The 26,657-nt window shown below is 36.9% G+C and overlaps 1 protein-coding gene across 1 annotated transcript in view; it reads right to left on the bottom strand.

The window, feature by feature from the left end:
- The window catches only part of LOC150103302 (guanine nucleotide-binding protein G(s) subunit alpha-like), a 253,593-nt gene that overhangs the window by 141,218 nt on the left and 85,718 nt on the right, over positions 1-26,657 (bottom strand). The window contains exon 3 of the mRNA XM_090397340.1: positions 12,637-12,691. Coding sequence (XP_090253466.1) covers positions 12,637-12,691 — 55 coding nt within the window. The remainder of the gene's footprint in view (positions 1-12,636; positions 12,692-26,657) is intronic.

Raw genomic sequence — 26,657 nt, 5'->3', positions numbered from 1 at the left:
CTGGTCGAATATCATCTACTCCTGCTGCCTTTCCACATTTCAAGCCTTTGATGGCTTTTTCTACATAAAAAATGTATAGATCATAAATTTTTAAAATGTATATAGGTGCACTAATCGAATTTGGGTATCGAAAAAAAAAATGATGCACTAATCAAAAACGCACTAATCGAGGGATTGCTGTATATATAAATATAAAAAAAAGAAAAAAAAACAATAAACAAAAAAAAATCCATGTTAAAAAAAAATGCTTCTGCTTCAACTTTGCAAACATCCAAGATCTCAACACTAACATATCGATGATATGCACTACCATTTACAGGCATCCCAACCTGATATGTTATTCATCACAGCTCACCTAAACCATTCACATTACATCTACATGCTGCTTTCCATAAGAAGGGCAGAACATGTTTTTCTCAGGTCTGATATCCCCCAGACCTGGAATCTTCTTTATGTGATTTGGCTCAAAATTTCCCTGCTTCACATTATTTGCCCCATCCACACTATTCTTGAATTCTGATGATCATACTGATCATTTGGATTATTTATCACTGTAAGTTAATTATATACAGTGCAATTACTCAAAATTGAGGTATTCTTCCATGGAGATTTTTTTTTTTAATAATAATGTGGCTCCCAGACATAATAAGTTTATTTGTAAACCTATAGTACATTCATACCATGGGTGGGCTGAGGATTTTTTTTTTCTATTTTTAAGCCATCCACATTTCTTTTTCCACAGATCATCCTTTTCCCAGCCAATCTCAGCCTTATATACTATGGCACTACTAGTTTATTTAAATGGTATTGATTCACAACACAGAATCACAGTTGCCTGGTGGCTCATTATCTTTTTCTGTTTATAGTAAACCACATACAGAGAGATATTTGCACAAACATTCACACGCCACCATTCAGCTCAAAAGTATGGTATTGCTAAAAACAACCAACTCAAAGAGCCACAGTTCCAAATGACAATGCTCTTGCCACTGAACTCATTTACTTATGTCACACATTCTTAGCCAGTAGCTATAATCCCCATAGAATAGAAAAAATACTAAATGTTTCCAAAAAATCCCCTCCATTGCCTATTACACAAGACTCCAGCAAAACTGTTACCCTCCCATACATTTAAGGCACATCTGAAAAGATATCTAGAGTGCTTAATAAATATCAGCTATGCACCATATTTAAACCAATGTCAAATTGGCAACTCTCATCTGTTCACCTAAGGACAAACTCTCTTCTTTATCACATTCAGGAGCATATGAAGTGCCCTGTTCTTATGACCTGGCTTACTTTGGGCAGAGAGGAAGACTATTGACATCTGCCTTGGAGAACATAAAAAATACATCTGGCACTATCGTTATGGCAAGTCTGGTCTAGCAGGCCATGCCTTGGATACCCCTTTCACAAAGGATCAAATGGAAGAAAACAAATATGCTACACAGATGTCATTATAAGTCAGAGAGATTGTTTTTGGATTCAGCAGTAGCTTTAAAACATACTCCCACCTCAACAAGTATGGCTGTATCAAATTACCAAAAATCTGGGAGATGGTAATTTTAAGATCTAATTGATACTTGTTTTTTCCTCTCTCTCTCTCTCTTTATTCAACAATAGATGCCAATTAGTACTTTAGTTCATGTTGACCATTACAATTTTTTTAAACTAGTCCCAGCGTTATATTATACCAAACTGTTGTTGTTTCATGTACTGTGACAAACTGTTCTTGTGCTCCAAAGATGCTGGATATAATACCATCTCCCTGCAAAATATCAGCTAATAAATATTAATTATTTTCTTATTATTCTGTATTGTGAATAAATAACTTTAAATAAACTAGAATGTACTGCCAATAGATAAGCCTTTCTACTCATTTACTATGGCACTACAATGGTGTCAAAGGGGATAGCCTTTGGGTTTCCATGCCTCATTTCCATGATCAAATTATTACTTCCACTCTCCAAGTACTTGCTCTGATCTGATAACGAAAATTATTCTTGCTGGGATTAGTGCCTTTATATTCCACTTAAAATTCCTGACACTTATCCAAAATATAGTTTTTCCAACAAATGTGCAAAAGCAGTCCAAGCTAAAAATGCAACATATGCTCAATGGCTTAAGTTAAAAACTCCAGCTTCCCATTCAGCTTACAACAGCGCATTACAAAAACATCAAGAAATCTAAAGCAGACTTTATAAGTTGCTAAGGCTGTTGGACAAAACTTCTATCCTAATATGTTTCTACAGCTAAGATCTTGATGGTAAGACAGTAACATGTCTAATGTCTAAATATATACCACGGGTGAGAAGGTTAAATAAGGTAGGTGTGAGATGGATGAATAAAGAGATTAAGCATGCAATACAGAGAAAAAGGGCATTGTGGAGGCAGCATAAGAGAAGTGGAAGTAACCAATTTCATGAGGTCTACAAAGACCAGGCAAGGAGGGTGACTTGGTTGGTGAGAGTAGCTAAAGAGAGGTATGAACAGCAGTTAGCTAATGAAGCTAAAAAGAATCCTAGGGAGTTCTTTCGATATGTAGCCAGCAAAAGAAAGAATGATTATTGAAGGATGACATTGATTGGAGGAAATGGTATAAAGACAGCTGATGCAGAATGTGTGGTGGAGATACTTAATGAGCAGTTCATAAAGATCTTTCAATCTTGTGAATGTGACTTCATGGAGAGATTAAGAGCAGTTGATGATGGGGAGGAGAGACTGACTGTAAGTGAGCAAGAGGTGTTTGGGGAGTTGAGTAAATTAGATGTAAATAAGGCTGTGGGACTTGATAATATATCACCGCATATTCTGAAGGAATGTGCCAGAGAGTTGACACCTGCCTTGACATATTTTTTTAATACGAGTCTTGCACTTGGTCAAGTCCCTAAAGAGTGGAAGGAGGGCAAGATTGTGCCACTTCATAAAGGAGGTGATCGAACTCAAGCATCAAACTATAGGCCTATCTGTGTGTCAGGTGTTGTGGTCAAGTTGTTGGAGAAGATTGTGAGAACTAGGATCCAGAGTTGGGTTGACAACAATGGTATAATCTTTGATGGACAGCATGGATTTGCTAAAGGGAGGTTGTGTTTTAGTAATCTACTTACTTATTACAATAAAGTGACTGCTTCCTTGGACAGAGGAGAAGGATACACAGTAATATACTTGGATTTCGCAAAAGCTTTTGATAGAGTACCTCATGATAAGTTGACAGTCAAACTAGAGCAGATGGGGTTGGATATTAGATTAGTGCATTGGATTGGAGACTGGCTATCTGATAGGTATCAACAAGTTGTGTATGGGGGTGCAATATCCAGGAAAAGGAAAGTCACTAGTGGAGTGCCTCAGGGATCTGTTTTAGGGCCATTACTATTTAACTTGTATATTAATGATATTGGCAAAGATTTGGATGGAGATATTCAGTTGTTTGCAGATGATGCAAAGTTGGGACGAACCATAAAGAGTAGTGAAGATGTTGTGGCCTTGCAAGAAGACTTGAATAAATTGAGTGATTGGGCAAGCAAATGGGGATGTGAGTTCAATGTTGCAAAATGTAAGGTTTTAAAATTTGGAAAACAAAGATGGGATGCAGAATTTATGCTTGGTGAGAATATATTGTTGGAAGTAGAGGAAATTAGAGATCTGGGAGTGATAGTGGATAAGGATCTAAAATTTAGGGGACACATCGCCAAAATTGTGAAGACAACACAAAGACTTCTGGGAATGATGAGGAGGACACTGACGTGTAGAAGTAGGGAGATTCTTGTTCCATTGTATAAGGCTTTGATTAGGCCACACATGGACTATTGAGCCCAGATTTGGTCACCTGGTTTTCAGAAGGATGAAGAGATGTTGGAAAGGGTCCAAAGGCGACTGACTAAGGTAGTTTCTGACCTCTGGAATGTCGAGTATGAGGAAAGATTGAAAAGATGTAATTTGCAGAGTCTAGTGGAGAGAAGGAAGAGGGGAGATATGATAGAGACCTACAAGTTGGTAAGGGGTTGTTATAGGATCAATGGTGGAGAAGTTCTACAGAGAATAGTGGGAGATCAGGGGAAAACCAGAGGTCATCCCTGGAAACTGTATAAAGAGGGTGTGAGTAGGGGAGTGAGAGGCAGGTTTTTTTCGTGCAGCATTGTGAATGATTGGAATGCCTTGCCTGAGAGTGTGGTGTCTGCAAGGAGTTTGAATGTGTTTAAGACTCGGTATGATGAGATGTGTGTGAGATAAAAGGACCTCCTAGATGAGTGTTTGACTCCATGAGGTCTTGTTTAATAATAATAATAATATAACATCAAAAGATATAAGAGACATCTTGGCATCAGTTTTTTTTTTGACTAACTCTTATTTAGATCACCAAGGCATATCACGCTCTCCACAAACTGCTCACAGCATGCCTCCTCTCTGATCTTTTGCCAAACGGACATCAGAAAGTAATCAATAGCCTTGATATTAATAAGTCTCCTAGTCCAAATAGTATCTCTGCAATTGTATGCTCCAAAATTAAAACCCATCCTGTATCACCTTTAAAAGCTTATTTACTTGACAGTGAAAGCAAGTTTTTCTCCAACTTATCCTTAGAAAAGGAAGCTAAAAGGAACCTCAATAATTTCAAAAAGAATGGAAATGTTATTAAAGGCCTACTACTTCACTAGTTAGAGATTCACTACTTAATTAGTGATCACTAATATGGATTCTGCCACTCTTACTCAACAGCAGATCTCTTGGATAATCTTATCCAACTTTGGACACAAGCATGGGGAAAATTTGAAGAAGTCAATGTGATCCCCCTTGTTTTCCAAGGCATTTTCTGGCATCATGACATTTTTACCAAGTTAGTAGTTTATAGTCTTTCTCCTGCCCTTTACAAGTGGATCATTCATTTGTTCATTCTCTGGTCATTCAATGCATATCATGGGATGGTTTTCTCTCATCAGATTCTTCCATCGATGCTGGAGTGTCGCATTGAAGGAAGAATTCTCTTCCTCCATTACATCAATGATGACCTCTTACTAACAGCAAATCCTATTCATAATTTTGCTGATGAAGAATCCATTTGTCTCTTCATTTACAAAATTTAGTGCATAAATGATTCATGCCTCAATATCTTCTATACCAGTGACTTCAAACACTGATCTCCTTGCCATTCTCTAAGTGGAATGTGAAAATTAAATTAATTATAGAATAACTTATATAGAGACATATTATAATTTTTATTAAGAACAGAATTTTCTGTCACATTTCATGACCATTCTCAATGCACATAGGAAAAGAGATACATCAAATTAGAATAACAAATAAAAATTAAAGTGCATGTTACAATGCACAATATTAATTGAAGGAGGAGAATTCCATCTATAAAAACTATGAGAATTCAAGAAAACAAAATAATAATTAAAAATATATATATACGCTTAGCACAAAAGTGAGGAGTTTCTAAGGATAACCTCATACAGTCATTTTTGTTAAGGTTCAGCCAATGGAAATGGGCTTCACATCTTTCTTTATATTCTTTCTAATAAGAAATAACTGTTGAGTAAGAATTTAGTTTTATTCCCATGAATTCTTTGCCTAGTAGATACAGAATTGGCAAAAAACCTAATCTTTCAGCCCTGCGAAGAAAAATATAATGTTCTTCTAAGCAAAGCTAAGCAAAATGACCAGTCTGTCCATAAATAAGAAAGGCCATATGAGCATATAATCCTATAAATTCTATGATATGAAAATGGAGGGTATTTATCTTTCAGAGAGAGAGAGAGAGAGAGAGAGAGAAACAAATTTAATTTTCAAACAAGATGGAAAGAAGCTTAAAGGTAAGTTTAGTAACTGAAGTGATGATTGACAGAGACCTAATATAGTATACTGCTGTAATAAATAATGCAAAACTCTAAAATCAGGAATATTAAAAATTAAATTGTGTTCATATGTCAACAATAAAAGCCAATTAAACTTTCTTGAACTGCCACTGTGATCACTTATAACTCTCCACAACTCTGCATCATTTTGGCAAAACAACTAAATATCTCCTATTAAACTACTAATTTTTAATATTAATTTCTTGTAAGGGCAACTGCAAAACCTCTAATATATGCAGTGTTGTTCTTGAGCAGCTGGAGCTCATAATCCTTGGGTAAAGCAGTATGCAGAAGGCTGTTCCCAAAGCAGAGGTAGATGGATTAAAGAGAAGGACCAGAAGCTAGTTCAACAGACTTAAGACTGAACAGTGGGTGAATGAATGAATGTTGACTAGAGATGCATGTTTTTAAATGCTTAAGAGGAATGTGGAAGAATAATGGAAGTCAGTCCAACAGAAGCGTACTCATTAAAATACCTAGAAAAGGCTTTATATAAAAAGAGAATGTCCACAAGAAAGTGAATGGCATGAGTCTGTAAAGGAGAGGAACATCTGTTGACCAAAGTACACTTTTCTGCATAAGAATAAACAAGAGTGTGCAAAGTATGTGAAATTGGAAGTGACTATCACTTAGTTTTCAGTAGCAAAAAATTGAATATGACATTGAAAAGAAGAGTATGTAAAAGTTTAAAAGAAATTAAATTTCAGCAGCTTTTACAGGTAAACTATAGAATCAACTATACAAGCATTACTGAAGAAAGAATGAAACAGTTCAAAAAAAAAAGAACCAAACCTTGGAGTCTCAGTGGCAAACTCTGAAGAAAACATTGATTGATTCAGCTAGGAAGGCATGCAGTGAAGTTGTCTGCAAGGATAGAAAAATAAGAATGCCATGGTAGACACAGGAAGTTAAAGAAGCAGTCCTGGAAAAGAAGAAAGAATAATGAAAGTTCCTAGCAAATAAGCCAGCAGATGCTCTGAAAGAATACAGAGAAAAATGTACGAGAGCTAAGCTATGTGTGAAAGTAGCTAAACAAACGTCATGGGAATATTGGTAAGAATATAGAAGGTAAATATCAGGAAGATGGGGGGGGGATGTTCTGGAGGCCATTGAAAAAGAAGTGCAAGAAAGAGTACTGTAAAAGGAACCACAGATGATAAAAGTGACATGTAAACTGAAGATAACAGTATCCTAGATGTCTGGAGTAATTATTTAGAAAGACTGTTCTATTACAGTTCTATCACTGTAATAGAAAATTTTCAAGAGGAATGCAAGCAGGAGTACATATCAATACATGAGGTAGAAAAGGCAATCAAAAACTTCATATGTGGAAAGGCAGCTGAACTAGATGATATTCAGAAATGCCCAAATGTGGAGGTATACAAGTTTTGCAGTGGCTACTGCATAATTCAGAGGGCCTGGTCAGAAGTCCAAATTTCAGATGATTTGAGTCAAGCTCTCATAGTTCTCATCTATAAAAAAAAGAGAATAAAGCTGAATGTGAGAATTACAGAATTTTCTCTAATAAGTGTTTCAAGTAAGATTTATGCAAGCATACTTGAAAAGAGGCTGAGAAAATTTGTGGAAGAGAAACTGGGAGAAGAACAAGATGGGATACAGGCCAAACAGAGGTTGTCAGGATCAGATTTTTACTTGACGACAAACAGTTGAGAAATCATGGGAATATGAATGTAGTTAAGTTTTGTAGATCTGGAAAAGGTATATAACAAAGCACTCAGGGAAAAGCTTTTCAAAACACCCTATAAATGGAACATTATACAGGGAAATACATAATCTACAGTATATTTAAGTTGTAAGTCAGCAGTTAGAATTAAAGGGGGATACAGGAAGATGGTTTGATGTAAAATCAGGTGTAACACATGGATGCACATTATCTCCACTTCTATTCACCATCTATATGGATCACATTATGAAATAAAGCGACATTAAACCCAATATTAGAATTGGACATATAAAACTTGGCTCTCTGTTTTATGCAGATGATGCTGTACTCCTAAACTTATCCAGTGAAAGCCTCCAGAATTCTCTAACTAAACTGAATAACAGCTGTAACAAGTTTGGAAGGAAAATTAGCAATAAAAGGATCAAAACTATGAAAATAGGCAGAATCATCGAAAACTTCAGCTGCATTCTGAATGGAGATCCTATAGAACAGCAAATTATATCAGCTATTTAGGCACAGTTTTTAGTGAAAATGGCAAGTTAAATCTGGAAATGGTGATAGAAATCTGCAAATTCTATCAACAGAATATGCAAAGCTGGTATGGTGGGAAGCCAGCTGAATAAACTGATGTGGAATAAGAGTCAAAGCACTAAACTAGAAGAAATAGTCAAAGCACTAAACTAGCAGTATACAAGACAATTTTCAAACCTGTTTGAAGTTATGGATTTGAAATGAAGTACTTGATCAAAGATTAGAGAACACTGATATGAGAGTTCTTGGAAAAAAATTAGGGACCTGAACAGACAGCATCAATGGTAGAATCATATTAAAAATGAAAACATTAGGAACGAACTTGAACATTGTTGGCATTCAGGAATGTATGAGCAGGGCTAATCTAATGTCATATTGGTCACTTAAATAGAATTGTTTGACGGCAAGAAAAAGATCCAGAGGAAGACCAAGGTATAGATGGCATTGATTCAGTCAGAAGTACCTTCGAAGAATGAAATGTTAGATACAACAATATTGGAGTAGTGACAAGTAATACACTAATTTGGAGGAAATTTGTTGATAGGAGATTATTAACAATGTAAACTTAATCATGTAGTGCTGTCATTGTAGCCTGAACATCCCTTGCAGGTACATATCAGGAAAGTGATGATGATGAAGAATAAACATTTTAAGGAACATTTTGGGGCACCATCCCAAACGAGAAAACAGTATTCTGAAGTTCAGCAGAATTGGGATTTGCATGGGGATAGTAGCTGTACATGAGTACAATAAGTTTTTTGGATGATGACGATGTGAAGTGTTTATGCCAAAAACAGTCATAGATGTAAGTCAGTCCAGAAAGCGATCTAATTTTGTTTGGGTATTATCAAAAGTATGGAGAAGAAAAAGTGAGATTTCTTGTGAGACATAAGAATGCATTTTGTTGGTAGTGAAGTTAACAAGGTTGTTCTTCCCTCAGTGAAGGAAGAACAAAAAGTAAGATCAATCTTTAAGGGTACCTATGGCATGACTATAAACAATAAATTACATGATAACCACAGTAATTAACTTTAATGAAATGAAAGTACAGATATTTCATACTGAAAATAACAGTACATCATCCTGCGTAGAAACAAATCAAAGAAAAGGGAATACAAGCTAGATACCGCAGTCGGTGGTTTAACAATTAAAAACTGTTGCCACACGCTAGAAATTAATATTAATAAATAATATTATTAAAAACTATTTTTGATGGTTATGTAAAATAAGAATCTCCCAAATTTTGGGAAGAGAGAGACAATCGTTCGAATTCAGATTTGGGTGATGTAAAAGGGCTTTGCAACTTTCTTTGAAAAGCGTTCATATTTAAACCTGCTTCTATAGAGAAGACGAGCTTGATCCCACTGGATCCTATGTTTAGTGTCAATACTATGTCAATACAACATAGACAGTGTCTACTATCTAGATGGCAGTCTTGAACTCAAACAAGCAGTGCTGCTTTGTGGCTATACAGATTTACGCAAATTAATTTAGTGCTTGTAATTTTACAGGTTATAACTAGACAAAAAAAAAAAAAAAGGAAACTTTAATATGAGAAACATTACATTAGTGATTTTAGTCAGTTAAATGCTCAAAATGTCACTGTCAAAATTAAAGCCTGATAAGAACTGCAAATTCATTTAAATTTAGATGGCTGGAAAAAGTAACATAATTTGTTTATAAATTGCATGTGTATGCAGTATTTAAGTAATTGAAGGAGTAAACATCTAGGTTGCTTTTACAGAAATATTTAGCATGCAACATACAAGATCTTTTAACAAAGATTCTGTCACCAATAGGTGTATCATTATTAAGAGTATTAAAGGCTTATACCTTTCACTATTGTGAGCACAGGCTACTGCACGCATTAAGTCTGAGACTGCACACTTGCCCGCAAAATGTTTTTCATGCATATATGGGCAAGCAAAAATTGAAGGAAATACTGCTATTAACTGCATGCATTTTCTTTTCTGTCTAGTGCCTGTGGAAAGAAAAACTCTGGCACCTTTATATGGCACTTGCTAACTTACTCAGATGTGAAAAGCCCATATAAAGATTCTTTGTGTCCTAGAGAAGATTAGAATATAGGTCTTTCCTAAATTATACATAACAAGAAATTATGTTTTTTTTTTTTATCTTTTACCCATGACAGATGACTTCATATCAACCTGTCCTAGTATTTCACGATATATACAACTTTTACCACTGATAAGACCTCAATAAAAGTTGAGACCAGTCTCAATAGTGATTCTTGCCATAATGCATGGCAATATGCGAGTCCAAAAGGAAGTATGCATTATGGGATTCTGGGGCAATCTGATGTGAAGTCACCAGCCTCCATATACAAGTAGCTTATCATGTTGCTACTTCACATATAGATCTTTATGCTCAAGCTTGAGTAAAGGATTAAAAAAAATAATATAATTTCCTGTTAAGTAAATTTACTTTGTAATAATAAAAAAAAAAACACTTCCAATTAAAATTAAACCAAAGCATCCATTTTGATAAATTATGGAGACTACTACCTGTTAAGAATAATTACTTTAACTTTACAAGAAGATTTGAATAGAATGAGTAAATGGGCATGGAAGTGTGGAAAGCAGTTCAAATGTTGCAAAATGTAAGGTCTTATTATTATTATTAAGAGAGACCTCCAGGGAGTCAGGGACTCATCAAGGGAGGCCACATACTTATTCTTGAATTCATTCACACTGTTTACACTCACGACATCCAATGGCAATCCATTCCAATCACGCACCACCCCTATGAGAGAAAAATCTAGCCATCACCCCTTTCTTAGCGGCAATTTCATTCACAGCTAACAAGGATGCCCTCTTGTCCTTTTCCCACCATTCATAAATTGAAAAATTACATCAACTGAAATCCTGTATGACCCTTTCAGAAGTTCATGTCTCAATCACATCACCCCTTTTTTCTCCTGTTTGCTAGTGTCTGCAGTCTACAAATTCTCAATCTGTCTTCATAATCAGTATGCCACAATCCTGATATCATTCTTAACACTCTCTCTACTATATCAGAATCATAACGGAAACAGGAGACCAGACCTGCGCACAATAGTTCCAAGTGAGAATTTTTTTTTAATTTCAAATTTTAGAAAAAAATTTTAAATTTGGAAAACAAAGATGGGATATAGAATTTACTCTTGGTGGGGATGTATTGTTGGAGGTGGGGGAAATAGATCTTGGGGTGATGGTGGATAAGGATCTAAAATTTAGAGGACACTGACTTGTAGAATTCTGGTTCCATTGTATAAGGCTCTGATTAAGCCACATATAGACTACTGAGCATAGATTTAGTCACCTGGTTTTCAAATGCATGAAGAGATGTCAGAGAGGGTCCAGAGGCGATTGACTAAAACAGCTTCTGATTTCTGGAATGTTGAATATGAAGAAAGGTTGAGATGATGCAATTTGCAGAGTATTGTGATATGATAGAGATATACAATACAAGTTGGTAAGGGTTGTCATAGGATTAGCATTGAAAAGATTTTTCATAAAATGGTGGGAGATTGGGGGAGGAAGGGAGAAACAAGAGGTCATCCCTGGAAGGAGAGTGTGAGCAAGAGAGCAAAATTGCCTCTGGAAGCAGCTTTTTTGCATGGAGAGTTGTGAATGATTGTAATGTATTACCTGAGAGTATTGTGTTTGCAGAGAATCTGAATATGTTTAATGAACAGTATGATGAGCATGTGTATGACAAAAGGGACCTCCTATATGAGTATGTGACTCTATGGGATCATAGGATACTAATAATAAATTCCTGACATTTCTACTTTCATATTATGGTCAAAACATTGGGAAATTAAAGTAGTTATTCTTAACACAGCAGTAGTCTCCATAATTTATCAAAATGAATGCTGATTACTGCATAACAAAAAAAAAAAAAAATCATCTGAAGACTGCAGATGATTACTGATGACCTCAAATCTTGCTCTTGCTCCCTACCTCTTCATGCATTTTATATGACTTCTGACCAGGAATGCAAGTGCTATTTGAATATTGAAATTCCACCTAAAAATCTTTTATGCTTGGCTTGTCATTTTCATCAGTATGCCTTAGAAGTTTAGCAAGGGTTCAACAAGATAGCAAATCTTGAATGTTGTTGTAATGTGCTCATCCAAATGTTGGGTACTAGGAACACAAGCTTAATTTTATAACTGAGATTAACAAAGTTGGAGGGGTGGCCAGGAGTACTAGGAAGAATTGAATCTTAAATGAAATATTTTCCTTCTTGCAATGCATCTTTAGTTCTGATTCAAGCTGGAGAATATAAACAAAAATGCAGCAATTTTACACAATCAAGAGCTTGATTTTATAATTTCATGATACATTTCTAATCAATAGCACCATGTAACAATGTTATGATGAATCCAGTAGATAAGATGTAAGATGTGCATGTGATCTACAAGAGTAGCAGGTATTTTATTTATGTTTTATTATAAAATGGTGATCAACCAAAAGTAGTTAATTGAATTGGCATATAGCAAGCATTATTAGCATTGTTGTTATAAATTTTGATTGTTATAAAACTAAAATATACACTTACCAAAATTGCATCTCTAATATTTTTCTTAATATCTTCTATCTTTTGCTTTTTTTCTCTTAAAGAACAAAAACAAGAACAACAACAAAAAGAGTTAGGAAAGCCAACTAACTTATAGGAAACTGATTAACATTTTGAATAACCCAGAAAAGTTCAACAGATTTACTGACACTATAAAATTGAATGCGCTGGTCTAACTGATTTAAGATAACTTCTTTAAAACTCTGTGTTTCAATCTTCAATATCAGTCATCCTCATGAATAAATATACATTAATGAACACTAACTTTACATACCCACAGAATACTGTTGTATTACTCAATGTAATATAAAATCATATAAAATTTATTCATATACTCATATAAAATTTACTCATATAAAACCTTTGTATTTGATGCCCTTTATTGTTAAACATGAAAATGAACAAGTCTTTGGACCAAACAAGTAATTAAAAACACATACCAGCTACTGAATTAGAAATCACTTATGCTCGCAGATGCAAAATAACTGGTCACATGTGTCACCACATGTTCTAGGCAACTACTTAAGAATGCTGCTGGTCAGTAATCGTCAACAGTCTTGATCACAATGGCAAAAAAAAAAAAAAAAAAAAAGGATCTTTCAGAGTTTGATAGGGATTATTGTGGATGCATGTATGGCTGGATCCATGATTTTGGAAACAGCAGAGCTGACTTGTTTCTCAAAAGGTGAGATATCCTGAGTGTTTAATTAGTGGAAAAATAACCCACATTACTTATCTAAGAGGTGTAACTGTGATCCTAAGACAGTCTTAGATATCGGCGTTGTCTAAGAAGGCTTGTACAGACAAACAGAATTTCCTGTGTGCAGCAATTGGTCGAAGCATTTAATGAAGGCTGTTCCTGACACATATCTCGCCAAACTACGTGCAAGGAATTGAAGAGGATAGTACTGGCAGTAACATGCCTATGTGGAAAACATTGATTTCTGCATTTTTTGTATATTACCTCAAAAGTAATGTGGGATTATTCCACATTATTTGTATTTTATTGGAAGGTTAAAATAGTGATATACAAATGTTTGGAGATTATTATTATTATTATCCTAAGACTCCATGGAGTCACATACTCATCTAGGAGGTCCCTTTTGTCATACACGCAGCTCATCATACTATGCCTTAAACATATTCAAATTCGCTGCAGACACGACACTCTAGAGCTAATGCATTCCAATCATTCACAACTCTCCATGCAAAAAAGCTGCTTCTCACTCCCTTGCTCACACTCTCCTTCCAGCTTCCAGGGATGACCTCTTGTTCCCCCCCCCCCCAATCTCCCACCATTTTATGAAATTCTTCAACATTAATCCTATAACAACCCCTCACCAATTTGTATGTCTCTATCATATCACCATTCTTATTCCTATCCATTAGACTCTGTAAGTTGCATCAATCTTTCTTCATATTCAACATTCCAGAGATCAGAAACTATTTTGGTCAATAACCTCTGGACCCTCTTCGACACCTTTTCATCCTTTTGAAAACCAGGTGACCAAATCTGTGCACAGTAGTCCATATGTGGCCTAATCAGAGCTTTATACAATAGAACTAGAATCTCCTTACTTCTACAAGTCAGTGTCCTCTGTATCATTGCCAGAATTTGTTGTGTTGTCTTCACAATTTTGGTAATATGTCCTCTAAGATGTTGCAAAGTTGAGAAGAACAATAAGAAAAGCATATGTTGTGGCTTTGCAAGAGAGCTTGAAAAGATTGGGTGAAGAGCAAGTGGGTAGGATTGATAGTTCAATGTTGCAGAGTGTAAGGTTTTAAAATTGAGGAAGCAAAGATGAGATGCAGAGTATACAATTTAGTGCAGATATCTCAGAGGAAGCCAGGGGGTGTTGATGGATAAGGATGTAAAATTTTGAGGGCACATTGCTAAAATTGTGGAAACAGCACAGCAGAATATGGCAATGATACAAGAGATAATAATGTGTAGAAGTAAGGATTATATATGTAGCTCAGGATACATATAGATTATTGTGCACAGATGTAGTCACCCAATTTCAAAAGAATGAAGCTGCAGGGAAGAGTCTGGAGAAAAGTAACTAACAGTGGTTGCTGGTCTCTGGAATGTTGGTTATGAAGAAAGTTTGAGGAAATGCAATTTGCAGGGTATAAAGGATAGTAGGAGGAGAGGGAAGCAACATGATCCAGACAGAAGTTGGTAAGGATTATTACCAGATTAACATGGATAGGGTTTTTCATAGAATGTGGGAGAACAAGAGGTCTGCCCCAGAAGTGGTAGAGGGAGCAGGGGGGGGGGGGGGATAATTTTTTTTGCATGGAGAGTGGTGGGTGATTGGAAAGAACTGCTAAGAGTGTGGTAAATATAGAGATTATTATTATTATTTTATTATTATTATTATTACCCCAAGATCTCATGGAGTCAAAGACTAATCTGGGAGGTCCTTTTATCACACACACAGCTAATCATACTGTGCCTTGAACACATTCAAAACTCCTTGCAGACACCACACTCTCAGGCAAGGCATTCCAATCATTCACAACTCTGCATGAAAAAAACCTGCCTCTCACTCCCTTACTCACACCCTCTTTATACATTTTCCAGGGATGATCTCTGGTTCTCCCCAGATGGCAAATGCATTTAAGGCACAGTATGATGAGCTATGTGTGTGACAGTGGGACCTTCCATGATGAATTTTCTGACTCCATGGAAGCTTGAGTGGTTCAACCATGCTTCAGAAGATGGACAACATACAAGAACTAGGGATTGGTCTGAAGTTTAGAGGACACATTGATAATGCAGAGAATGCACAGAGCATTATTGCTATGCTATGCTGCATACTGACAAGTGTGATTAAGGAAGTGGTTGCACCACAAGCATTGGTTAGACTACATGAGGACTACTGTGATCAAACTTGGTGACTGTTTTAATGTAATGTGGAAACTGGACAGGATCCAGAGATGAGTAATTAAGGGAATATCAGGAGGACTCTGAAATGTTGGTTATGGAGAGAGAGAGAGTTTAGTGGATCGATAGTGACGTACTTTGTATGTATGTATGGCTAAAATATACATTAAAAAAAACAAGGCTATCTCTGGAAGTCATGGAAAGATGTGGTAGAGAAAGTGAGAGTCAGTTTTTCACACAGAGAGAGAGAGAGCTGTAGGTCAGAGTCAATGAATTGATGGACTACATTATGAATGCTAAGATTACAAATGAGTTTAAGGGTTCAATATCAACAGATATGTTGTTCACTGAGAAGGACTTCCCATAATGAGTCTGTTGACTCCACAGAGGTTTATTATAATCATAATAATTTTCAAAACAAACAATAAAATGAAAATATTGTGACATATTTTAGAAAGTGTGTCTTTCAAAATTGCCTTTCAATTAGTATCTTCATATCTACATTATCTGAATTATCTTCAGTATTTTCATAACCTCCACCATTTTGATGATACATCAGTTAAATGATGGTGGTGCTGCAGGCTGGCTGCCATGCGTTAACTGGCAGCCAGCCTGTGGCTGTAATGTGTCAGGAGACTTCCTGATCAACTCGTACATAATCCCAATGCCACATACTCTGACAGGTCGTGCCTGGAGATAGAGACAAAGTATTGGTATGTGGGAGGCACTGCTGAGACCACATTATGACAAGGAGAATAGTCATTCTCTGTATGGATGTCATGTCCAAGAGTCTATCTTCTCTCACTGCACATCTCCACTTTATCCTTCCATCTAACAATGAACAAAGTAATGATGAAACTAACAAATAATGATAGTGACAAAAAGGAATTCCCCCCCCCTCATAAAAAATTCCCAAAAAAATACACCATGCCACCAATCACTTCATACAAATCATGCCAGAATATCCACATTAAAAAGTCACTTTTGCATCCACTAACATCCATGGCACCAACTTAAATAACATTCACCATCGCTTACAGCAATTCAGACCTCCAACTCTTGACAGAAACCCAAATAGCATCAATATCTATGACTTTCTGCTTCCAAACACTGCATTCCACAGAAAGGCTAATTTAGAATCCCTTACTTTCGATCTCCTCTGGCTCCAAGTTTCCTTGCTCCATCTAGTAATATTTGCATTCCTCTCCATGAAACTCAACCATCTGCAGCCAAGCGATCCAAACAGTGAGGTCATCTTCCTAGATGACCTCAGCATCCATAATTCCAGCTGACTCCCCTTTTCCAACACCACTGACCGAGCTGGATGAGAGGTGGAAATCTTTGCCATAAGCAATGACCTACTGCAAATTAATCATCTACCTACATGAATTCCTGACAACTCACCCACTCTGATCTGTTTTTAACCAGTTCTCCTTCCAAATACCATAGAGGGTCACCGCCTCTCTCAACAACTCAGACTACAATCTTGTACAAGTCTCCTCTTTCACTACAAAGAGGCCAAATGGGATGACCTCCAGAACTTCTACTCCTCCTTTCCGTGGGCAGACTATTACTTCAGCTCATCTGCTCTGAACAAGTTACAGAAATTATCCTCACTGGCATGAAAGTTTTCATCCCCCATTCTACTCAGAATCATTGCCAGCTTTCCAAGTTCTGGTTCAACAGAAAGTGCAAGAGCAGTTGAAGAAAAAAATTCAACTTACCGCAAGTGACTTACATCAAAAACTCCAGCTTCATACTTTGCTTATACCAAAGCATGCAACAAATGTAAAGCAGTCATCAGCAGATCCAAATCTGATTTCATATAGGCCAACAGCAGAAAACTTGGCTGAAGTATAAATGGAAGCCATGCCTTCTGGTTCCTTGCTGAAGAAGTTGGATGCAACGTCTGTTCACCTGCAATTCCACCCCTCTCTCTCTCTCTCATGGCACTACTGTTACTTCACCCAAAGATAAAGCTGACCTCCTAGCAGCTCTCTCTTTTCCCACAAACTTCTGCATTGAGGACCAAGGGGAAATCACCAGCTACTGTACCAGAATCCAAGCACTGTATGCCTCCTGTAGTATTTCAACAAAAAGTACATCAGAAAATTACTAAATAAATTGGACATACACAAAAAGAAGTCTTTTGGCCCTGAGAGCATCTCTCCATTTGTTCTCAAATATTGTGTTCCAGAGCTAACACCTGTCCTGTATCATCTCACTAGTACTTATCAGGTGAGACAATACATAACAGCTACTCATTCCAGCATGTGGAAACAATTTGATATCCAGCCTGTTCCAAAAAAGGGAGACAAGTCTACCATGACATCATCAATCCAACCACTTGCCATCACCTCAGTTCTCTCCAAAATAATGGAGAAAATCATCTATAGTCCAACTTCTTCATTACTTAGTGGCTCATCAATTAATCAGTGACCACCAGTATGGATTCTACCATTCAAGATCATCCACTCTTAGCTTACAATCATCCACCACTAGACATGTAAATGGAAACATTCAGTGAAACTTGTGCTGTGCTCTTGACATTTCCAGAGCTACTGATTGCGTTTGCTACTGAGGCCTGCTAAACAAACTGCCATCCTTTGGTCTGCCTGCTACCCTCTGAAATTTAATTCGGTTGCTAGCTTCCTCTCTGGTCGTTCACTGCATGTTGATGGCTCCCTCAAGCTTCATCCCTAATGCAGGAGTACCTCAGGGCTCTGTCCTATCACCTGCCCTCTTTCTCACATATATCAATGACCTATTCTCAATTACCACCAATCCTATCTACAGCTTTGCAATGATAGTACTCTCAATTCATCCTATTCATTTGACAAACCACACAGCGTATGCAGATATCCAAAGTATCAAGATCATCTACAACTAGTGCCTTAAACTCTATGTAGTGTCTTTTAATGGGAAGTGGACAATCTGGTCACATTCAATGTCACCAAAACACAGTCTTGCTCTTCTTTTGCAAGAGAAATTTCAGCTCGCATTCCCTTAGTAATACACAAATCACCAGACAAGATCAGATCTCTCTCTCTCCTTGGACTAACATTCACCTCCAGCCTCTTTGGCACAAACACATTCATACAATAGCTTCATCAGCATCCAGAAGACTAGGATTCTCTTTCATTCAAGATGCCATTTTCTACCCAACCAACTCCTAACAATATAAAAACCCAAATCCACTCATGCTTAAAATATTGCTTACATGTTTGGGGTCAAGCACCTAAAACTTCTCTAAAAATTCTTGATGCTGTAGAGAAGGAGAGTAATTTGGCTCACAGACGATTACTTTCTTACAGATGAACTTCAACCTCATTTCTTCTTCGTTTCACAGATGCAGTGTTTCGGCTTTGTCTATTTTACAAGTGCTTCAATGGTCACTGCTTCAACAAACTGGCAATTATCATTCCTCCACTTTCTGTTGCACTTGCTAATACAAAAGCCACTCAGCACCCCCTTTACTACGCAACTGCAAGCACACCAAACCTGCTTTTCTTCTTCTATCTCTTTTATTCCATTTACCTCTGTCCTTTAGAACAGCTGACCACAAGAAGTATTTCCAAACAGCTACAACCTGCAACTCTTCAAAAAATAAAAAAAGTCAATAAACTTCTGACTCCTCATCACTCCAGACATGGCACTGATGTACTTCTAGGTCAAAGGACCTAGAAGTACATCATGTGTGGGATAAAAAAAAAAAAAAAAAAAAAAAAAAAAAAAAATTATATATATATATATATATATATATATATATATATATATATATATACAGGCAGGCCCTTGGTTTACAACGGTTCAATTTACGCCGATTCACAATAATGCCTGTGCATGCTTTTTTACTGTAGTGTGGTCTGACTGAGAAATGATGGTAGCAGGCACTGTAGTGTTTGAGTGTTTACCGAGCTACTACGACGTATATGTATCAAACCCTTTACTGCTGAATCTACCTAATTGTTCTATTTAATTTTTTTATACATACGTATTTAAATTGATAAAGTACGTAATTACATACCATGTCTGATAAAAGAAGTGCAGAAAAATTAGCAGAACTTGGTGTTAAGAAGGCGCGGAAATCAATCACACTTGAAAAGAAGATGGAAGTGATTTGAAGAATGGAAGATGGGCAGACACGTGCTAATGTCTGTATAAATATGAACTTACCTCCATCGACTGTTACTGCAATTATAAAAAATGCAGATAGAATAAAACCGTCTGCGCAACAATCTATGGCAGTACTAAATGCAAAATATGTAAGTTACAGCAGGGGTAAACTTCATGAAAAAATGGAAAAATTATTATCATCATGGGTGGATGACTTGAATCAGAAAAACATTCCTCTGATGCAGGCTGTTATAACTGAGAAAGCAAAAACAATTTTTGAGGATCTTAAAAAGAAAGATGGAGGTGAAGAAACATTTTTAGGAAGCAAAGGTTGGTTCATGAGATTTAAGTCTTGAAGTAAGTGCCATAGTGTCAAATTATGTGGTGAGGCAGCAAGTGCAGATGTTGGGCAGCGACTGCTTTTCCTAAAGAATTTCAAGACTGTGTAGAACAAGGAAGTTATCCTCCTGATCTCATTTTTAATGTTGATGAGACTGGGCTCCACTGGAAAAAATTGCCATCATGCACCTTCATTTCCTGTGAAGAACGTTCCGCTCCAGGTTTTAAAGCTGCAAAAGATAGATATGCTTTTGTTGGGTGCAAATGTCTCCAGAACTTTGAAGCTTAAACCAATGTTGGTGTACCATTCACAGACACCACGTGCCTTCAAGGGTCTAAAAGCCATGCTGCCAGTCTATTGGAAAGCTTGGGTTACACAATACGTTTTTATAGATTGGTACACAAAAATAATTTGTGTACCAATCTATAAAGAAAATGATTTGCCAGCAAAGGCATTGCTTCTCTTGGATAATAATAATAATTATTATTATTACAGGCAACTCCAAGGAGTCGACAGACTCATCGAGGGAGGCCTAACATCACGTCAAGAACAACTATTCGTCTTTCACACAGTATCTATCATACCTCGCCTTAAACTCATTCATGGTCATAGCACCCACAACAGACTCTGGCAGCTTATTCCACTCATTTACCACTCTCCAAGTAAAGAACCTAGCTCTAACACCCCCGCCACATTTTTGCCCAGCTTCCATGTATGGCCCCTAGTCCTCCCACCACCAGCCTATTCTCAAAAATATCTTCTGGATTAATCTTATAGAAACCCTTCAGTAATTTGAATGTCTCAATCATAGCACCCCTTTTCTGCCTATCAACCAATTTTTGCAACCCACAAATCTTCAATCTGTTCTCATAAGGTTCATTCCACAGACCTGCCACCATCTTGGTCACTCGTCTCTGGTTCCTCTCCACCTCCTCCCCATCAAGAAGAACCCTGGCGCCCATATCTGGGCACAGTAGTCCAGATGAGGTCTTATCGGGACTCGATATAGAGGAACAATAACTTGTTTGTCTCTGCTCGTTAAAGTATTTTTCAGTAACCAAGTGATTTGATGAGCTGATTTAGCCACTTTTGCAATGTGCCCCCTAAACTTCAACTCCCTATCCACCAACACTCCCAAATCCCTGGCCTCATCAATCTCGTGGAGTACGGTTCCACCAATGTGATATACTGCTGCTAATCTTTTCACTCCAAAATGCATAACCTTACACTTTGCCACATTAAATTGACATCCATTTTCCTTAGCCCAGGCCTCCAAACTATCCAAATCATCCTGTAAAATTTTGACATCCTGTGCACTCACAATTGCTCTACCCAACTTTGCATCATCAGCAAACAAGTGAATACTTCCTCTCAGATCCTTTCCAATATCATTGATGAACAAATTGAAAAGCAGTGGTCCAAGAGCAGAACCCTGCAGCACGACACTAGTCACAGGCCGTCTTTTGGACTCTACTCCTGAATAAACCACTCTCTGATATCTCTCCATCAACCAACCCTATATATCCATCCCCATATGCTGCAGTTTACTGATTAGAATTCCATGTGGTATCCTGTCAAAGGCCTTAGCAAGGTCCAGTAGAATCACTGTAAACCCATTACCCTTATCCAGTTCAGCGATCACTGTGTTAGAAAACATGAGCAAGTTACTGAGGCATGATCTACCCTTCACAAAACCATGTTGTCCCCCATACAGTATCTCCTTTTCATCTATCCAATCCTGTATTCTTCTCTTGACTAGTTTCTCCAAGACCTTGACAACAATTACTGATATGCTAATTGGTCAGTAATTTACAACAGCAGTCTTGGAACGTCCTTTATGCAGTGGGACTATTTTCCTCCTCTTTCCACCCCCTCAGGACTAACCCAGACCCGAGACTCAGATTAAACAGAATGGTCAAGGGTACTGACAATTCTTTAGCTGCTTTACGTATGACACAAGCTGGTGTATACCATCCAATCCCACAGATGTATTGACATTGAGGTTTTGTAATAGACTACTCACCTCCACCTCATTCACCACAATTCCCGTATAAACTTTTGGTTCATTCATTTCTGCAATGTCACCACCTGGATGATATACTCTTGCAAAGTGCTCACTCAGTAATTCAACTATATCAACTGATTCGGTTACCTCCCTACCATCGGCATTCTTTAAAATCATTCTGCCATATACATTTTTTCTTCTACTTGCAACATATCGAAAAAACTGTTTAGGATTGTCTTTAGCCTGCATGGCCAATGTTCTTTTGTAATCCTTTTTTTGCTTTTCTTACCACACTCGTTACCCTTCTGGCCTCAGCTTTATACTGTTCATGTGTCTGTCGGTCACCTTTCTCCTTAAATTCCCTCCACAGTTGTTTCTTTTTTTTTTGCAGCTCAAGCTTAATGGTGTTATTCATCCATTTAACTCCTACTTGATTTATTATTCTGACTCTAGGTATACAGTCAGCCATTGCTTCATGCAAACACTTCTTAACCACCTCCCATGCACTGTCAACTTCCAGCCCTTGCAGTTTTACATGCCATGGCACTGTACCAATCAATCTCCTAAGCTTGTCATGCTTACCAGCCTGATAATTCCACATTTACCCTGTCTTAATTGTAAATTCCACACCTTTAGTCACCTCTCAAGTCAAGACACTATGATCGCTCTCACCAATTGGTGGCAACGTGGTCATATTCGTTACAGCCAAATTCTCAGATGCAATTACTAGGTCAAGCACTCTCTGATCCCTAGTATTTTCCATTACATACTGTCGCAGATAGTTATCCCTTAATAACTGCATAAAATCCAATTCCTTCCTCCCATGTGTCCTCTCCTCCTTCCAATCAATGTTACCATAGTTGAAATCTCTCATAATAATTACCCCCTTCCACTCGTTTCTTCTATTTGCTTATGCATACTATCTCCACCATCTATTCCATCACCTGGTCTATAGCAGCACCCAGCTGTATATTTTGTTCTGCTAGTTTCAAGCTCACACCAAACAGCCTCAAATGTGCTCTTATCTCTATCCTGCAGTTCAACTTCTATTCTCCTTGGCTGTAGCTCATCTGCTATCATCAATAACACACCTGCTCCCATTTTATTCTCCCTGTCTCTCCTGAACACACCATACCCCTCACATTCAATCCCACTAGCTGTGTCATCTTCTGTCAGCCATGTTTCACTAATGCCAGTAACCTGTGGTCTGGAAGTTCCAACCAAGGCCAAAAATTCTTCCTTCTTGTTCCTAATACTTCTGGCATTTGTATACATGAACTGGAGAAGCCGATTTGTCCCATCCCTATTTTGATGCCTTATACTAACTATCCCATTCTGATTTGTGGTCTTTCCTACTCGCTTGGGCATATTACACACATTTACACACTCAACTGTCTCCCTAAAATCTGCATATCTACTCCCCCCTCCTCTTAATAACTAGAATTATTAAGGGGGGGGGGGTTCAGGGAATAATGCCCCTGGACATCCTCAAAAACCTTGCTGAAGTAATAACACCATTGTATGTCAAGGTTGTTTACAAGCCCTCAAACACAACATCACTTTTGCAACCGATGAATCAGGGGATTACATCAATCTTCAAAGCCTATTACCTCCGTATAACATTTATGGAAATCGTAAGAGTCTTGGACACTTCAGGAAAAACTATTCAAGACTATTGGCAGTCATTCGATATTTTGAAGGGCATTAACATCAAGGCAGCTTGGAACGAAGTGTCAGCAAAGTGGTTAAAAGGAGCATGGTAAAAACTTCTTCCATCATTTATGCACGACTTCGAGGAATTAGAGCAAGAGGAGAATGTTATAGAAGATGTTACCAAGCTTGCACGAGAGGTGGGATTGGACGATATTACAGCTGAAGATGTGACAGAAGTCTAAGAGAGTTATGATAAACTGCTTTCCAATAAAGACTTAAAAGAATTAGACAAATAATTAAGTTAACATCCAAAGGAGGAGAAAAAAAATGAAGGTCTGAGAGATGTAAAAAAAAGCCGATTTACAGCATATCCTTGCAAGCATAGAGATATTGACTGATAAACTCTGCGAAATGGATCATGATTGGGAACAGAGTGCAAACGTAAAAAGGAGTGTAATTGCATCTATTCAACCTTACACTGAACTCCTTAAAGAGAGAAAAAGAAAATAAGGCAGTTAACACTGGATACTTTTTTCAAAAAAAATGCAGGTGATCCGAAACCAGGAACTTCAACATAGAAATATGTAATATCTTTTCGAAGTTTCATATTTTTTGTATATGATTTGTTTTTGTTTTCGTTATTAATAATTTTATTTTAACAAATATATATGTATGTATTATGAAAGCTTTAAATATAATAATGTTACACATACTTCATATGCATATTTTTTGACTGCACAGAACATAACCTTGTACCTCCCATTAAAATTGGGTTAGTTTTATGCCAATTTGGTTTACGTCCGTTTTTTTCAGGAACAGAAGTGAGGCGCACATGTGACCACCAAGATATATAAAAAAACTTCTCAGGAGGAAGGAGGCAGAATCAATAGATACATATATATATATGCACACATATATAAAACTCCATATGTATCACTTAAGTACCTAAATAATGCTATAACGAACTAGCAAAATACTGTGTTGTAAATATCTGGTTTCATTAATTATTAATCCTAGTTTTATGTATTTTTTTTTTTTCCCCAATTCAGTCAGTCTTATTACCATTCTACACCTGAACTAGACTAAGCAACTCACCTCAGGACATACAATGCATAATCATTATGCAAACAAGAAAGGTAGTAGTCATGATGCCCATGCACACATGTGACCACCAATATATATATAAAAAACTTCTCAGAAGGAAGGAGGTAGAACAAGGAGGGGAAGAGAAAATTCAAGAGAGAAAGAACAAGAAGGGAATGATGGCTGGAAGTTTGGAAATGCTTGAAGCCTCATGTAACTCCTGATAGAAAGTGAAACCTGGAGGTAAAATTTGCAACAAGAAGCCAGTACTAAAAGAAATGCAGCAAGTGAGCAAAGAAAGGTGGGATCATAAAACTTCAATGTGAATAATCTTCTTGGAAAGATGAAGGAACTATACCACAAAAAATTATTCGTTACATGTAAGTTCCAAAAGTCATAATTTAAGAATCCATAAGAGTTGACAAGAACAATCTAAGAAATTATTTTGGGAGGATAGTCTCTCTTGTGGTTAAATGACACAGCTCTGCAGTAAATAGACATTCCAGAGAACGTTTACAAAGGAAAATGCACTCTCACCAGAAGTAAGGAAATTCCTTCCCTTGATCACACTTATTTTGGACTTAGCAGAATTGTATGGTAGCATGCTTAATCTATTAAGGGAAAAGAGAATGACATAGCAGAACTTAAGAACACTTTTTTTTTTGGACATTTACATTAGGCAAGAATAATAAAGGGCTTGCACAGTGAAATGTAGTACTTTGTGCTGTAAGTAATAATTATGTTAACTAATTCAGTATATTATGATTTGAACTCATATTTGCCATGATTAATGCTGATTTAAAAGGGACTAAAGTATGAGACTGTAAATTCAAAGTTTAACTTTGTAAACAGAAGTTTTAAGTAAAGTATCTTGAATTACTGTTAGTCTAAATTAAGCAAATGAGCTAAAATCACAACCAGGTATGAACTCTCTAAATCAGTGGTTTCCAAACGGCTACCAAGTTTTTAGAGCACAAATGCTTAGTAAATTGTTTAGACCTTTAAAATTAATAAACGAAACCGGCTTAACTGGAGATCTGCAGCTGTTTGCCGATGATACAAAGTTGGGAAGGACTATGAGAAGTAGAGAAGACGTAGCCTTGAAGGAAGATCTGAATAGACTATGTGAGCAGGCAAAAGATTAGAGCTATCAGTTTAATGTTGCAAAGTGCAAGGTCTTGAAATTTGGTAGGCAAGGTTTTCAATACAGAGTATATAATGAATGGAAAAACTTTGAAGGAGGTGGAAGAGATGAAAGATCTGGGAGTGATGGTGAACATAGACTTGAAGTTTAGGGATCATATTGCTAAAATTGTAAGAACATCCCAACAGATTATGGCAGTAATGAGGGGGACATTGACATGCAGGGACAAAGAGGTTATGGTTCCATTGTATAAGGCTTTGATCAGGCCACTTATGGACTACTACCATGCACAGATTTGGTTGCCTGGTTTTCAGGTGGATGAGGATGTACTGGAGAAGGTTTGCTAAGTTAGTGTCAGGTCTATGGAATATCAGATACAAGGAGAGATTGCGGGAATGAAGCTTACAGAGCCTTGTAAATAGTAGAAGAAGAAGAGAGGATATGATAGAGGATGGAAAGGGTAGAATTAGAAAAAACATTTTACAAAGTTATTTTTTAATGGTACTACATTATTTCTATTTACACTATGTTCCAAATTTAACGTTTAATTAATGTCGTCTGCAAATTACATAGCATTTTGATGATCATATCTCGTGCCTCTATTGCAATTGTTTTCCTTACTTTTTTTTATTTAATGTATTTTCCCAGTCTTTCATCATGAGTAAAAGAATTAGTAAGCAAAAATGTGGAAGAGTAAAAATGATTCGAAAAGTAATCTCATTGGAAGAAAAACTTGAAATAATAAAGAAAATGAACAAGGCGAGTCCAGAGC

This window comes from Typopeltis vanoorti, chromosome 9 (genome assembly GCF_054136105.1).
Source record: "Typopeltis vanoorti isolate ZY-2024b chromosome 9, IOZ_Tvanoo_1.0, whole genome shotgun sequence".
In the NCBI taxonomy this organism is placed as follows: domain Eukaryota; kingdom Metazoa; phylum Arthropoda; class Arachnida; order Uropygi; family Thelyphonidae; genus Typopeltis; species Typopeltis vanoorti.
Note: the sequence above shows the minus strand (reverse complement) of the source record. Positions and strands in the feature narration are given on the sequence as shown.